This window comes from Pseudorasbora parva, chromosome 8 (assembly GCF_024679245.1).
Source record: "Pseudorasbora parva isolate DD20220531a chromosome 8, ASM2467924v1, whole genome shotgun sequence".
Lineage (NCBI taxonomy): Eukaryota > Metazoa > Chordata > Actinopteri > Cypriniformes > Gobionidae > Pseudorasbora > Pseudorasbora parva.
The window spans coordinates 45,748,706-45,765,749 of NC_090179.1; the positions used below are offsets into that span (position 1 = coordinate 45,748,706).

The 17,044-nt window shown below is 40.3% G+C and overlaps 2 protein-coding genes across 3 annotated transcripts in view; both read right to left on the reverse strand.

The window, feature by feature from the left end:
* Positions 1-17,044, reverse strand: part of LOC137084567 (NACHT, LRR and PYD domains-containing protein 12-like) — a gene marked incomplete at its 5' end in the record, with an annotated part of 382,843 nt that overhangs the window by 130,737 nt on the left and 235,062 nt on the right. The gene's annotated exons all lie outside the window — the stretch shown is intronic.
* On the reverse strand, positions 567-16,988 carry LOC137084904 (ribonuclease inhibitor-like). 2 transcript variants are annotated; one of them, XM_067451458.1, is made up of 5 exons: positions 16,582-16,988; positions 14,700-14,771; positions 13,585-13,758; positions 9,862-10,035; positions 567-975 (listed from the first exon to the last, which is right to left on the reverse strand). In XM_067451458.1, exons 1-5 carry the CDS (start codon positions 16,713-16,715, stop codon positions 885-887), a joined length of 645 nt encoding a protein of 214 aa, XP_067307559.1. In that variant the 5' UTR covers positions 16,716-16,988; the 3' UTR covers positions 567-884. The 2 variants fall into 2 exon arrangements, with proteins under 2 accessions (XP_067307559.1, XP_067307560.1); XM_067451459.1 differs by lacking the exon at positions 567-975 and adding an exon at positions 5,253-7,388.

Sequence of the window (17,044 nt, forward strand, 5' to 3'; positions counted from 1 at the left end):
TGAATTATGATAACCTCCGTCTGATGTGTTTTATTGCTATGAAAAACTATTAAACAATGAAAAGTCATTATTTTACACGTTTCAGAGATTTTTAGATGTCCACTAGAGTTTATGATTTAAACTGAAGAGATGCTGGTGTGTATTTAAATAAAATAAAAAACAAGCAATACAATTTGACAAAATACATCCAGAAATATAGATTGATAGCGTTAGTTGTTCTTGACAGAAGTTGAAGTTTGCGTGTCTGTGATCTCAGAACATGAGGACATCTCTTCATCCGGTCAGCTGTGGAAACCCAACTCAGATGCTCCTCCAGTGGGCCAGAGTTTGTCCATTTACCCTCATCAGCTGATCAATCTGATTATGCTCAACATGGACACATTTCTCCCACAGCTCTCCTCTGAGAAGATCTGGCCATCAGCTGTTTTCAGTCTCGTCTGAAATGAGCAGTGTTGGGGAAACGCTTTACAAGCAACATGCATTACATAATCAGATTACTGTTTGATGTTCATGCAAATCACATTCTAATAACACAAATACATTTATTTACAGTCAAAGTTACTGCAGATGATTAGTCTCTGAAAATAGATCCCCAATTTGTCGGTCAGTTCCGATGTACGTCTCCATTCCCTCCTTGAGGGAACGAGGGTTACATATGTAACCAAGAAGTTTTCTTCTTTTAGGGTATTATAAACCTGTTTTGGTACTGTAACAAGTTCGATATGATAAGGAAGGAAGAGGACACGGGGGTCGGCTGGACTGTTGCTGCTTCTCTTTTATTTTCGTCTCTCAAAGTCAATAACACACTCAGGCGTGTGCCTTCAGTCAAACTCATAAACAACAATAGCTTCCGGTTCACAGCACTTCCGGCTTCCGGATCAAACTCAGGGTCTCGTGTGTCGCATCAACAGTCCGACTCTCTCTCTCCCCCGTCTGCGGTTCCACCGGTGTTTTGTACCCTCTCCGCACCCATTACTGGAACAAGAGACAGGTGTTATTAATCTGCTTCCAACCCACTCACTTACCGCTCGTCCCGCGGCTCTCTCTCCCGCTGCAGACCTCGCTGAACCACGCCCCCCTTGCCACATACCCCCACCACCCGACTCAGGCCGGGGAGCCGTCCGGCCTGCAGCCCTTTCTGGAGAGGAAGTCGGCGACAGCCATCTGAGCACCCGGCCTGTGGACCACCTGGAACTTAAACGGCTGAAGAGCTAGATACCAACGGGTGATCCGCGCGTTGGTATCCTTCATGCGGTGGAGCCATTGGAGAGGCGCGTGGTCCGAACAGAGGGTGAACTCCCGCCCCAGGAGGTAGTAGCTGAGGGTGAGAACGGCCCACCTGATGGCCAGGCACTCTTTTTCGATGGTGCTGTACTTAGCCTCTCTCTTTGAGAGCTTACGGCTAATGTACAGCACCGGCCGCTCTCCCCCCTCCACCTCCTGGGCCAGGACGGCGCCCAGCCCTCTGTCCGACGCGTCAGTCTGCAACAAGAAAGGGAGAGAAAAGTCAGGGGAGTGTAAAAGCGGCCCGCCACATAGAGCAGCCTTAACTTGGGTGAAGGCCTGCTGGCACGGCTCCGTCCATTGGACCGTATCTGGTAGCCCCTTTCTAGTAAGGTCAGTCAAAGGGCTGGTGAGGTCCGAATAATTTGGTATAAACCGTCTATAATATCCCGCCAGCCCCAAGAACTGTCTTACCTCCTTTTTGGTCTTGGGTCTCGGACAGGTTGCAATCGCGGCGGTCTTATCAATTTGGGGACGCACCTGCCCATGACCCAAGTGGAAGCCCAGATACCTTACTTCCACCCACCCAATCGCACACATCTTCGGGTTGGCCGTGAGCCCCGCTCCCCTCAGCGACCTCAGGACCGCCCTGACATGCTGCATATGCCGCTGCCAATCGTGACTGTAGATCACGATATCATCCAGATAGGCAGCAGCATATGCGGCATGGGGACGCAAGATCCTGTCCATGAGGCGCTGAAAGGTAGCGGGTGCCCCGAACAAACCGAAAGGAAGCGTGACAAATTGGTGCAATCCAAACGGCGTGGTGAAAGCTGTCTTTTCTTTGGACAATGGAGACAAGGGGATCTGCCAGTAGCCCTTTGTTAAGTCCAATGTCGAATAAAATCGAGCCGTGCCCAGCCGATCAAGCAACTCGTCAACCCGCGGCATTGGATAAGCGTCGAATTTCGACACTGCATTCACCTTTCGTGCTTTGATGCTCGCCTCTGGCCCGAGATCATCCTCTCCCCCGATCACCGTTGCCAACAACACTGATTCCACCTCATTCCATTTTTTAAGGAGGTTGAGGTGGTATATTTGACGTGCCTCATTCCTATCGGATCGTATCACTTCATAATCGAGGTCTCCAATTTGTCGTGCGACCTCAAACGGCCCCTGCCACTTCGACATTAATTTAGAGCTCGAGGTAGGGAGTAACACGAGCACTTTCTCTCCCGGTGTGAATTTGCGTAGCTTCGTACCCCTGTTATATGACCGGCTCTGGCGGTCCTGGGCTTGCAATAAATTCTCCCTAGATAGCCGCCCCAAGGTGTGGAGTTTTGTTCGCAAGTCCAGCACATACTGAATTTCATTTTTCGCCAAAGAAGGCCCCTCCTCCCAAGTTTCTCGCAGGACGTCCAGCACCCCCCGTGGCTGGCGCCCGTAGAGAAGCTCGAAGGGGGAAAACCCCGTGGAGGCTTGGGGGACCTCCCGCACGGCAAACAAGAGGGGTTCTAACCACCTATCCCAATTTTTGGCGTCTTCCTGTACGAACTTACGGATCATGGATTTAAGTGTGCGATTAAACCGTTCGACCAAGCCGTCCGTTTGTGGGTGATAGACGCTTGTTCGAATGGACTTAATGCCCAATAACCCGTATAGTTCACTTAATGTACGTGACATAAACGCCGTGCCTTGATCAGTGAGGATTTCTTTCGGAATCCCCACCCGGGAGAATAGACGAAACAGTGCGTCCGCAACACTCTTCGCAGAGATGTTGCGGAGGGCCACGGCTTCCGGGTATTGTGTTGCGTAGTCCACGATAACTAGCGCAAAACGATGCCCGCGTGCGGATCGCTCTAATGGCCCGATGAGGTCCATCGCAATTCTTTCGAAGGGGACCTGCATTAAAGGAAGTGGGCGCAAGGGCGCTTTTGGGGAGGCCAGTGGATTCACCAACTGACATTCAGGGCAAGACGCGCACCACCTGCGCACATTGTCATGAATGCCTGGCAAAAAAAATCGGGTCATTAAGCGATTCAGTATGGCCTCCTATAAAACCTAGGGCCTTGTATAAAACTAACAGGCACGGAGTACAAAGTTTTAATGGCCCAGTCATACCGAGAACATGTTCGTCTTCCACCCTACAACGTTTGGCCAGCTTAGAAAGCTATAAATGCCCAAACATGGCCTCCAAGATAAGGTGTTTATGAATAGAAATTATACAAAAAAAAGGGTGAAAAAAATTACTTTGAGCAAAATCTGAGACTAGCAGCCATTTTCCTGGATGTTGTCTGATTTGATTCGGCATGACCCACTATTCCTCTGGAGCATGATTTGACTTGAAACACAATTAAGAAAGTTGACTTGTGCAATTAAAAACTAATACAATTTCTGCAGTACATTTAACATTAGCCATTGTTACTTCTTAGTAGGGTCATCAAGGTCTAAGCCATGTCTTACAGAAATATGGATTTTGTGCATTGATACATTTTGAAACCACTGCATCACTTCAATACACCATACATGATGTATGTTCTAATTCCTGTAAGTTTTACATAAATTAAATATTTGAATGTGTATGTTGTCATTGTTCATTGAGGTTGAAATTGAGTGATGCTTGACACTGAAATTATATTTTTAAAAATATGTTAATAAATGATGTAATTATGACAATGTTTGTCATATTTATGTTGAATTGACATCGAAGCTTGACATTAAATGAAATCAAAATTACATCAACAAAATATCTTGACATCAAATAAATGTTGAGTCGACATCAAAGCTTGAAATTGTATGGGGAGATTTGTCTTGGGCTCTGGTGCCCACATACACATACATTGATCAAAAATGATGTGATTTGACATTATTTTTTTTAATTAATTCACAATATGTATACATTCATTATTAATCTTATGCATTATGTGAAGAAAACATATTCATTAATATTTCTTGTCCTCTCACATTGACAGTTGCTAATTGTTACTTTAAATCACATATATTATTTACGTTATAAATTAGGTAGTTTCGGTAGTTTCACATTTCAATCCTAAAACAGCTGCCAAATATGAAATGTTTAGTTTAGCTACTTGCATCTTATCTCGCACATCTTATCTCGCACTTAACTAAAGCCTTGTGCTGGAATTTGTGCTCAGCACCTTTTCTGAAAACAAAGCCCACCTACTCTGTTTTGATTGGTCACGGACCGCAGGGAGCTCAGATGAAAAGAACTTGGTGCTGTATTAGGCAATTATTTCACAAAATGTATAGCCTACACATCGGACAAATACAGAGGTCCGGATTTGAATTATTGGCCATCATTACACTCTAAAAAATGCTGGGTTAAAAACAACCCAAGTTGGGTTGAAAATGCACCGACCCAACAATTGGGTTGTTTTAACCCAGTGGTTGAGTTGTTCTTACCCAGCAATTGGGTTGTCTCAAGCAACATTTAACCCAACCACTGGGTTAAAACAACTCAACCATTGGGTTAAAACAACTCAATTGTTGGGTCGGTGCATTTTCAACCCAACTTGGGTTGTTTTTAACCCAGCATTTTTAAGAGTGTACTTAAAAGAACACTTGTTTATTGCAAAAAATAAATTGCAATAATTGGCGTGTCATTGTCTTTGTGTATTTCCATACTGGACAAGCCGGCTTGTTATTGCCCCACCTTCCAAGGGAAGCGTGGCTACTTAGTAATGCAGCGCTGTGGCCGGCTCTAGCTGATATCAACATTCACTGAAGATAGACGCTGTAGGATATTATTCTGATAAAATAACTCAAAGGGATGTTGAATTACAGTAAAAGGAACCATGATACATATAAAAGGATTCAAAACTAATATTTAACACTATCAACTATTCGTCCAGCTTTACGTTGAAATTAGAGTACATTATCAATCCTGAATCGGGATATTACCCGTTACAACGGCAATAATATCAATTTTATGTTCACTGTTTGTGAGCTTAGCTAACACAACCGATCAGTTTGAGGCAGTAACACATAGCCAAAGACACTTGTATAGATGAAAAAGGTAAACAAACGTTTATTGGACTATTCTAAACACACAGAAACTAACAAAAACACACATTCATACAATTACTGGGAAAGGGAGGTTTGTTAATGGAAAGGAGTGAAGTCCCAATGATTCCTTAGCCACAACCTGAGAATCAATATACTAGCAGATCAACCTTAGTTTGTTCGCTTAGATATGATTTTTACCAGTTCAGCCAGAATGAAGAGTCATGTACTTGCGTTTGAATGCTCTTACGAGCATGGGTTCTTCTTAGCACGGCGTTGCTCGGCTGGTGGTCGGTTGTTGTGGTCAGAGGGACGAATAGTTGGTTATGTGGGGTGAAAAGCCGGATCCTGGATGGCGTTAGCTGGTTGCTACGCGACGGGCTACTCTGTGGCGCCACTGCGCAGACTCAAGGAAGTTTTCTACGGCGAGGTTCAGACGGAGTTTTGGAGTGTGGTGATGAAGAGCTCTGGGTAGCTCGGAGGACGCTGCGTGTAGGCAGGAAAGGGCCGCACGATCAAAGCAGAAGTCACCGCAAAACCATGGCAGTTAGTAAAGCGTGAAGCAAAACAAAAAGCAAAGATATCTTGTTGCCCGGGAGTTTTAAACGGGCCCCAAGGTCCCTCTTTGGGGGCGTCTCCGGCCAATGAGATGTTGTGGGCGGATGTCCAGCCCACTTCTCCTGTTCATGCATATCATTAGTGTAATGTCTGATTAAACACTTTTAAGGACCCAACTTTCCTATTGTTATCACAGTACATTTTACACAAATTTACCTTGCATCAAAATGACGAGAATCATTTATCGATCACATAGAAATCAAACAGCTTGCTATTGCCATGATTAGAGTAGGAGATAGTAAAGATTCATATGCAATAAATGTCTCACATACAGAGAAACTTTACAAGTTACATGAAAATATACATAATACCTTAGTATATGTTTAAGTCGCCGTTGGGTGGATTAATTCATGTTATTGAATCTATGGTTTAAGTCAACTCCTCATGTCTACATTGGTGTGAGGTTTTTGTGTGATGTTCAAAGAGCCTTTGGAATGCGCGGGTCGAGGGAGGAGAGGCATGACGAGGTGTCCTGGATGGTGTCAGGGTTGACTTCGAAAAGCTCTTAGCGGCTCTGTGTCCTGATAACGATTTGAATGTATGCCTGTCTGTAATAAATGAGTCCCTTCTTCGTGAGGTTCTACCCGCTGTTATGCTTGTAGAACAAAGAGAAAACATGTCATGTGACTCATCTTGTCCTTGTGCTGGTTTTGAGATAACACAGGTAAAGGGGGAGAGCTGTTGTCTCTGGGCCAGTTGGGGCATCCTTGATTCATTTTACGATCGGTTCAGGTTTCGGAGAGGGGGTCTCTGGAATGCTTTGTTGTGTCGACTCACTGCTGGAATATACATATTCCTACAACGCCGCAAAGTTTATCACAGACGAGCTGAACCATGGCCATTCCACCGAAAATGTTTTGAAGTACTACTTCAATAAACCGGATGCTCATGAACAAGCGCTCACTGTTTCCGAAGACAATCTGAGCGACGATAGTAGGTGGCATAATAAGACTGAATAACTTCCCTAATCTCCAACTGAGCTAAGATGAAGATGAGGAAGAATGAATCGGACTGGCGTCAGACGAGTTGGACCGTAAGATATCACAGGCTATATCGATAGTAACATTTGATGGGGATAAAGACAGAGAAATGGGGAAAATCCATAACTTTGAATGTAAATGCTACACGAGGAGAAAAGAGAACTCTCTGCATGGGATACAGTCCTGTAGCCAGACATGCGAATACTCTGCTGGTACAGCACAAAAACACAAACACATTCAGGCTTTATATTCTCTATCAAAACTCCAGCATTAGTTTATACTGAATTTATACTGTGTGTTTATAGAAATAAAATGGTTAATCTGTGAATGAGAAACTGTAATTTGCTGCTGTGAAATAAAAGGTGTTTCACTGCCGCCTCATCAGGTCTGTCAGAGGATCGTTGAAATCTAAATGAAGTCTTAATTTATAACAGTGAAGTCACTGTATCTTCAGTCTCTGTTGATTCTGTTGACTGTGAGTCTCTGTAGTGGATCCTTATTCACCATCAGATCATCAGCAGAACATCAGACTGACATCTAATACTTAAAAACACAGTCAAATATGCAGTATGAGACATTATGTCTCACATCTTTTCATAAGGAAACGGAGCATTAACTAGTATTGTATTAATTGAACTGTATTCATTAATTCCCAAAAATGATAATATAGTGTCCAACTCAGTGGTTTATAAACCTGTCTTGGTGGCACCCCAGCCCTGCACACTTTATGTGTCTCCCTCATTTATCACACCTGATTTAACTCATCAGCTCATTACTAGAGACATTAGTGAGTGTGTCAGTAGCTAGCTGTTTCCAAAAGTGAAGGTTGCACACTTCAAAGGCCGCGCACCGAGGGACAGGGTTGCCAGGTCTGCACAATAAAAACCCCTCCAAGTGTTAATCAAAAGTAGTGCAATCATGACCAAAATGCGCCAAAGCACACGGACTGCCTGCTAAATTGGGTGCGTCTGATAAAGAAAGACATACATAATGTGCATGGCTGGGGTGCCTCGAGGACAGGTTTGATTTACAAAATCAAAAGGTCATGAAAGGTCACTTTCACACACCAGACAGCTGATACAGAACAAGCAGAAATTATCATTACACTCCACTAAAAATTAAATCTGTTAATAATAAACAACCCAAATCTCAGATTAACACACACAGTCAGTTAAGGGGGAAAAGATGAAATAATATTATTTTCACAATCAGTCACAACACTATGAGCAGAATTAAACACTTAAACTCTAAACTTTAAAGTTCAGAGACCTACAGAAACTTAAGCTAAAGACGTAGTGGCTGAGTTGTGTTTTCATCAATGTTTTTATGTCTGCTCAAACCGCAAAGCATTTCTCACCAGTGAGTAGTTTGAAACGCGTGCACGCTTCACAATGATGAATGCGGCTAAAGTAGGTAAGTTACATTACGGCATGCTTTCTATGTATGACGTTCTCAATATAATTCATAATCCCACGTTTATAATGAACAACGCGTTATGGTAAGTGAGTTATTACAAACTGTGTAACGTTACGACGGTTTTAAAGTTAACATGGACGTGGTAACTAACATAAGCTTAATTCTGTAGATATAGTTTATAAGTTACTGTAAAAAAAAAATCTTGTTGTAACAGTTATTAACCTGCATTGATAATGTTAAGCATCACCGACAAACCGACATTTACAGAAACAAAGTTTATTGGCATTAGCTGTAACATCAATCTGTCAATTAACTAATGTAAAAATCAGTAAACACATAGCATTCGTGCTAACGTTATCCTGCTAGTACATAAAGAAAGATCAGTGTGACATTACATTAACCAACCATTCAGAAACGTCCTGTTTAGCCTTAAAGGGGTACTTCAGCGCTGGGAAGATGAATCTGTATTTAAACTGGGTCATCAATGCAGTAGAAATGTGAAATTATTTTTGAATTTGGTGTCTTCTAGACTGAGAAAAGACAGAAAATGTATTTTTGTCCCATGGGGATGAAAGACTACAATTCCCAGAATGCTTCGCTGCCCTGTGAGGCCATTCCCAACGCCAACAACTTCATTACTGTGACTGAGTTAGAGACACTACAATTAAAAACTGAACGTGTCTGTTCAATATAATGAGTGAGTCACCGCGCGAGTCTCACAGCACTGAGCACTAACTGCAGGAGTGATGAGAGCTGAGGTAATCGCGACTACACTCGCGGCATACATTCACAACGCGAGTTCAGTCTGGCGCATTTCAGTTCATGCCTTTGCAAGCTTAACTTTCATAGAAATGAATTTGAGAAGTTAAAAGACTTACATTGCTCAGCATAGCTCCGTTTAAATGATCCTGTCTGCAAGCTGAGCTCTCCCTGCAAGCTGAGTGTAATCTCCCATCCCCCAATGCCGGATTCAAAACATGCGGAAATGGCTCCCTCTGCTGGCTGTAGTCTTTAGCCTCTGGGCAAACATTCCTCCTATGATGCAAAAATCGTCATTTTGCATCATAGGAGGAATTTTTCCAGAAATAAAATGCATAAATCTCTCGTCTCAGGGAGATATGAGAGGGGAAAGCACAATAATTTGAATATTCTCCAGGGTTTCTACTGATACAAAGCCATATGCTAATCGCTGAAGTAACCCTTTAATTGTCAAATTTCGTTGGAGCTGTCATCTTGTCCCGGGTCGACACGTTCATATTGCTGGAGTTGCACAGATCTCCTCAGAGACTCGTGTCACATCACTTGGCCATTCTTTTGGCTCTACTGTTGTCAACGACAACACTGGTTATGTGTGTGTGTGAAAGTGCCCAACAGAACAAAGGGGCGGGGTGAGCAAAGCTCATTATCATTTAAAGCTGTATGCACAAGAATGGCTTGCTGAAAACAGAGCTGTTTTTGACCCAGTAAAATGAGTGTTTTCTTACAATACAAATGAGAATTTGTAACTAAAGTATATTACAAAGTTTTCATTTAGACACTAAAGAATCATATTAACTTGTACAAAAATGGCATTATATGACCCTTTACAAACTATTGTTACCGTAGTGTCTCCAGTTTATTATGTGGACCCTCCCTCAGATCAGAGAGCAGCTTCACTCCTGAATCTCCTAGATTATTCCCAGACAGATTCAGATCTCTCAGATGTGAGGGTTTTGATCTCAGAGCTGAAGCCAGAGCAGCACAACCTTCATCTGTGACACCACAATCCCTCAACCTGTAGAGAACAATGACACACATTAAGTCTATCTCCAAAGCTAAACATGAGCACTTAAAATAAATAATGCTGTCAAAGTGCAACAATGTAAAAAAAAAAGGGGGGGGGGGAACAATAATAAAAAGTAAAAATAAAGAAAAATACAAACAATCAATACATAAAAGCATTTCTGAACAGAAAAGCCTTCAGTTCAGCTTCAAACTGGACCAAGCTCTGTAATGCTCTCAGCTCTAGGGAGGTGGTTCCAAAGCCGCGGTGCAGTCGAGAAGAAAGCTCGATCTCCTATGGTACGAAGCCTGGTGGTGGGGACTTGAAGGAGCAGGTGGCCTTATGATCTGAGGGTGCAGGTGGAGGATTTCAGACTGATGAGTTCCTGTAGATATGGAGGTGCATGTCCAGTGATGCATTTATGAGTGAGCAGGAGGATTTTGTAGTCAGTCCGGGATGAAACAGGAAGCCAGTGCTGTGGGGCGGCAGTGGCTCAGTGGTTCATGTAGGTTGTCTACAAACCAGAAGGTTGGTGGTTCAATCCCCGGTTCCACCTGACCAAGTGCCGAAGTGTCCATGAGCAAGACACCTAACCCCAGCTGCTCCCGACGAGCTGGATGGCGCCTTACATGGCTGACATCGCCGTCGGTGTATGAATGGGTGAATGTGAGGCAAAATGTAAAGCGCTTTGGATAAAAGCGCTATATAAATGCAGTCCATTTACCATTTACCAGTGCAATGAATGTAGGATGCAAGTTATGTGATCATATTTACGGACTCTCATAACTCTGGCAGCGCTGTTCTGGATGTATTGAAGCATCTGGATATTTCTGCCAGAAATTCCACTGAAGAGTCTTTTGCAGTAGTCCAGCCTGGTGGAGGCAAAGGCATATACAAGTTTCTCTGCATCTGGAAAGGGGACAGAGTTTTGAGATGTTTCGAAGGTGGTGGAAGGAAGTTTTACAAATGTGCTTTGACTGTCGGTCAGCTGTGGGTCAAACTGAACCCCTAGATTTGTGACTGAGGAGGAGAAAGTGATTACCTGGCCGTCAAAGATGAGCTGGGATAAGGGAGAGGAGTGGATCTGATGAGGGGTGCCAACCAGTAGTGCCTCAGTTTTTACTGGAGTTCAGCTGGAGGAAGTTACTTCCCATCCATACCTTTATCTCCTCAAGATATGTGGCGAGTCGTGACAGAGCTGTGAAGGGGCTCTGGGGAGTTTTCATATAAAGTTGTGTGTCATCAGCATAACAATGAAAAGATAGTCCATGTCTGCTGAGGAGAGGACCAAGGGGAAGCATGTAGAGGATGAATAAGATTGGGTCGAGCAGCCTGGACTCACATTCTCCCAATATAACAGGCTCAGTCCTGCCAGAAAGGTTGGACTGAAACCACCGCAGTGCTGCTCCAAATAGTCCAACTGTAATGTGGAGGCAGTCCAGGAGGATGGTATGGTCCAATGTGTCGAATGTCGCTGTTAGGTCGAGGAGAATAAGCAGTGATGGTGATCCTGAATCAGCTGTCATTAGAAGGTAATTTGTCACCCTAAGAAGAGCTGTTTCGGTGCTGTGGGCCGAGCAAAAGCCTGATTGAAATATCTCAAATAAGTTGTTGTTTTTTAAATGGTTGTGGAGCTGAGAGGTGGCTTCCTTCTCTAGAACCTTTGACAAGAAGGTGAGGTTGGAGATATATAGGCCTATAATTAGCAAGCACCACCGGGTCTAGGGTTGATTTCTTAAGTATAGGATGGATGACAGCAGCTTTAACAGCAAGAGGGACGTGACCAGTTTTGAGAGAGTGAGATTAACAAAATGGGTGCTGATTGGGCTGGCCGACTTGAGCACAACATTTGGGATGGAATACAAGGTACAGGTAGATGACTTCATTTTTTTGATGGTTTCCTCAACGTGGCTCTGCTATATTGATAAAGTATAAATTTAATAAACTATATTTATAGTTATAGTAAATGAAACACTCAACTTGTATTATTAACTGCCAACAACTGATTGACATTAATACAACTCGACAATTACATTTTAAATGAAATGTTGCTGAATTATTGTGTAAAGTCTCATGTTATTGATTTACTTCAATCGGTTTAAAATATTTATATATTTTATATTGAACCATTCTATTCATAATATTCATTTTAATTTTGTAGGATATTAGTAATACTAGTTATATTGTTTAACCCCTTTCCAGACACCCCCATTTTGCCAAGTGGGGCAAAATTGAAAATCTTATTTTGTTCTTTTTCCAAAAGAACAAAATAAGATATCCAGAATCCCCTCTGTAAAAGCCTTTTCATCTAATATGTTAACAAATAGAATCAAGAATTTTGAGCCTGGTCCTTTCCAATTTCCAGATTTAGTTTTTTTGAAATATATGCAAATGAGCATATATTTAAGTATACAAGGCCTCATTTGCATATTAAAACATTATTTTATACAAAACTTGCGATAATTTTTTTTCCTGAAGTGTCTCGCCTTAAGTGTTACTGACCCACCGGTGGGCCCATTTGCCACTGCATGTTTACAACAATATATCCTATATTTATCCTGATCTAATGTTGACAATCTATATATCATTCGAAAGCTTACGAACTCAAGATTCATCCTGTGCAAATCGGACCTTGCGTTACCATGGAAACGGTGCTCTAAATTATTCTAACAGGCTCCTCCCCAAGTTTCTAATCTTGACAAAAGCATATCGTCTGAAAGGTGTTAGTCTCACGGTTCTATGTCTGCAAACTGTTTTGTGATATTTACACAAAAATATATACATTTGACACAGGAAACTGCATTAAAAAATCAATGGAATTTCAATGACACCCGGTGGCTATTTGTTGTACAGCGCCTAAACAAAACATGGGAACTTCAATTTTTGTGATATCAACTTCAAATTTGGAACACAAATTGATTAGACATATGGCTCTGATTTGAGAGTAATTTTAGAGTACACATTATTTTGTGACATATATATTTTATATTAAATGTTAAATATCTAGTACAGTATATTTGATTTACAGTACATTTAAACTTCCATAACTTTTTTATACTTAATTTTTTTGAAGTGATTTCACTTGAGCAATACTCTGCTGACTGTCTTCTTTAAAATGAGACCTATAAACTTATGTCTATATTCCAAAGCATTCTTGAATTGCAACCATTTATGTTTGGATAGTGAATTTTCATGTTTATTTTCAAAAAGGGGGGTGACACTTAAGGGGTTAAAGATGATACGAATTAAACAAATGGCCCATTGCTTTCACTCACTTACTTTAGTGTAATGCAATCTCCAGTCTTAGATCAAACTACAAAACTTGTCTTTTCAATGTGTATGTGGACAACATCCAGATATAGGTCACATGTTAATGCCAAGCGTAAACGCAGCCTTAGATTGCCATAAACACAAAGGAAGAACTATAACAAGCCATCTCTCCCAACCTTGCACCCTGAACACAGATTTGCTTTCTTTAATACGGACTCATCTGATTTCATGTAAAATAAATACATATTAATCCTTATTCCCTCTAAATCTTTATGGTAGAGATGATCTTACCACAGTTCCTCCAGTTTACAGTGAGGATTCTCCAGTACACCAGAGAGTAGCTTCACTCCTGAATCTCGTATATGATTCCCAGACAGATCCAGTACTCGAAGGTGTGAGGGGTTGGATCTCAGAGCTGAAGCCAGAGCAGCACAACCTTTGTCTGTGATACCACACCTCATCAACCTGTAAAGAACAATGACAAACTCTTCACTCTCTCAGATCAGATATACAGGTCAGATCAACAGACCTCATTTAAAAAAAAAAAGCTCAGATCACCATGTTTGTGAGATTTACCATGTTATTTGTGTGTGTGTGTGTGTGTGTGTGTGTGTGTGTGAGCTTATAAAAAACTGACATATCAAATTATTTATCACATTAAATAATATGTAAAGATGATGATCACAGAAACAAAATTGATGGATTAAGGATGAATTTATATTGTTCTTCATGTGTTGAAGTCCTCACTGTGCTGAGATTGAGTATCTTAGATTGAGGATTTTAAAGTAATGAGTGTTAAATGTTGATCATATCACTTTACTGAGGAGCAGCTCAATTGTTCAATCACTTACAGATCAATTATTGCCCGTGTTAGTATGTATTTTAAGTTATTTAAAGGCCATAGTTTGCTATTTTTATTACAATAAAAAGTTCAGAATCCAATTACATTTGTCGACCAATTACAATACATTACAATAATCGACCAATTACCAATTACCAAAATAATTGTTGGTGACAGCTCTAAATGTAATAATAGATGCCCCTATTCCATTCTGTTACTTTATGAATAAATGGAATTTTAAATTCTCTGAAACACTCTTATTTGGTTCCACTAATGTATCATTGTAATGTAACATTTATATGATATTAAAATGAACGTATCAAATTATCTAAATACAAATCTTTACATACATACATACAATATAAATGCAATATATTTGAAACTAAATTTCTCACAAAAATATCATAAAAAATGGTTACGTAGATCACAAATCATGTCAGAGAGGTGGAGGGTTTAAAAGCTGCAGTGTGACACTCATATCTTTTATTAAAGCATTAATGTATCATGTTTAGGTGAGAATTGTTATAATGCTTTAAAAGTGATGATTGTTTTCAATGTTACTTACAGAGCTGATCTAGTTAATGTAACCACAGGCAGCAGCTTCTGAAGAACTTCGTCTCCTGTGTTTTCTGTGCCACTATTTGAAAATAAAAACATAAGTTAATAAAGCATAATAATAATAATAATAATAATAATAATACATTTTCAATAAAACATATTTTCTCCTATTAAGGACATATGTTGTATAGTGATTCGTGATTTGCATTGTTTTTGCAAAAGAAAGCTTGCAATCGCTACTTTTAAATAAAACAATTTAAATTTTAGAGTGAATTGTGGTGCATGCTTGCATAGAGTGGAATATTGAGAGGAGCATTACACCACTCCGCTCACATGCTCTTTTATATATATATATATATATATATATATATATATATATATATATATATATATATATATATATATATATATATATATATATATATATATATATATATATATATACACACACTAATGGTCGTCAGTAAGTGGTAGCGCGTGAATGACATGTGACGTTCAAACATTAAACCAGCGCATTTCATCTTATTTTCTAGAAAATAGGTCACACCTGAGTATGAACTGGGCAAGACTTAAGTTTTTGAGTGAAAAAAAAAAAATTGCACTGGTGTGAGTTGGTGTCAATTTTATTACATTAATATTATTACATTGGTAAAAACTAAATGTTTACAAACATTATCAATATGTATTTTAGGCTATTTCCACAACAGATATTTTAAAATGTAACGATATTTAATGCAAGACACGAATGAAAAGTATAAATGTAAAACAAACTAATTATTGTACCATTCATTAGCCTTCAAACTATATTTATTTTAAAGCCTAAATGAATTTAGGCCAGCCTATTTAAAGTGATAATAAAAGTAATAACAAAATGCGACTTGCACACACTATAGGGCTGTCAAAACATTTACATTTAATCATTTAGCAGACGCTTTTATCCAAAGCGACTTACAAAAAAGGGGAGAGCAATAGAAGCAACGAAACACACAAGGCCAACAACCTATAAGAGCTGTAAGAAGTCTCAGTTAATTAGCACAGTACACAGTTTTTTTGTTTTTGTTTTTTTTGGACAAACAAACAAAAATTAATGGATAGTTAAGTGCTATTCTTTATTGGTCATATATTATAATAATAAATTTTATTTATAATGCACTTTATATTAAACAAAATCTCAAAGTGCTAAATATAAATATATGTGGTCAAATGATGTTCGAATATTCCCTCTAAAAAAAAAACACAAATTTTCAAACTATTCGAAAATTGCATGCGCATTTTGTCAATGACGTGCATTACGTCAATAACAGGGCAAATTTATACAAAGAGACATAACTACTTGTATAGGTTGTCTATTTAAGTTTAAACATATTTGACAATGTATTACTTAGACAAAAACAAGTAAATTAACTAATGGCCAAGACCGCAGAGCGCAGACCACTCTCTCTCACGCTCGCCCTCACCGCTCATAAAGGGGGTCGCACAACGGACGTGAAGCTCAGCGGCGCGCCGCGTCTTTAAAATTCAAAACACATTATTTTCAATGAGTGTACACACCAGCTGCAGCATTCAGCGCCTGTCCTGAAAAGGTAATTTTCACCTTTGAAATTCGTTTTTTAAAAACTATTCGAATATATATTCGAATTTAGAATATTCGTTGGCAGCCCTAACACACTAGTGTCAACAATTTAAGTCTTTCCCAGTGCATGCTCAGGTGCGACTCAGTGTGACAAAGACACATAAGGTATATAAATTATCTAATGTAGATAAAGGCTAAATGGTGACAACTATGTCAACCATCACAATTTCAGGAGAGATTTAAAGACCTTTAGGATGTTTGCTTCTCTTTGGTCATAATGTTTTAGACTGTAATGATTGAACTCAGTGTTACTTACCGATAAGTTTCAGCTCCAATTAATCCGCTCAGGTTAAACTGCTGCATTGTCTCCTCTGAGGACAACAACGAAAAAACTAAAGCTGACCACTGAGATGAGGAGAGTTTCACAGCACGTAATCCTCCACGGCTCATATGAGGTTGAGCTTCGTTCACCAGTGAAAGATCACCCAGTTCATTCAGACAGTGAAACAGATTGATGTATTTATCTGGAGAGGGATTCTCACGGATCTGTAAACTGTTTGTTTATAAAGGAGAGATGCACATATAGAGCCGCTAGATGTTCCTGAAGGCTCAGATGAACAAAGCAGAAGACTTTCCCCTGATACAAGCCCAACTCCTCTCTGAAGATCTGAGTGCACAATCCTGAGTACACTGATGCTTCTGTCACATCAATGCCACACTCTCAGGTCTTCCTCATAGAAGATCAGGTTTCCTTTCACAAGCTGCTGATACGCCAGTTT

Coding starts and splice junctions, on each gene's coding strand:
- LOC137084904 (XM_067451458.1), bottom strand. CDS start 16,715: ATGAGCCGTGGAGGATTACGTGCTGTGAAACTCTCCTCATCTCAGTGG. Junction 10,036..13,584: donor TGTAAACTGGAGGAACTGTG/GTAAGATCATCT, acceptor TGTTCTCTACAG/GTTGAGGGATTGTGGTGTCA. Junction 976..9,861: donor AATAAACTGGAGACACTACG/GTAACAATAGTT, acceptor CTCTTGTTCCAG/TAATGGGTGCGGAGAGGGTA.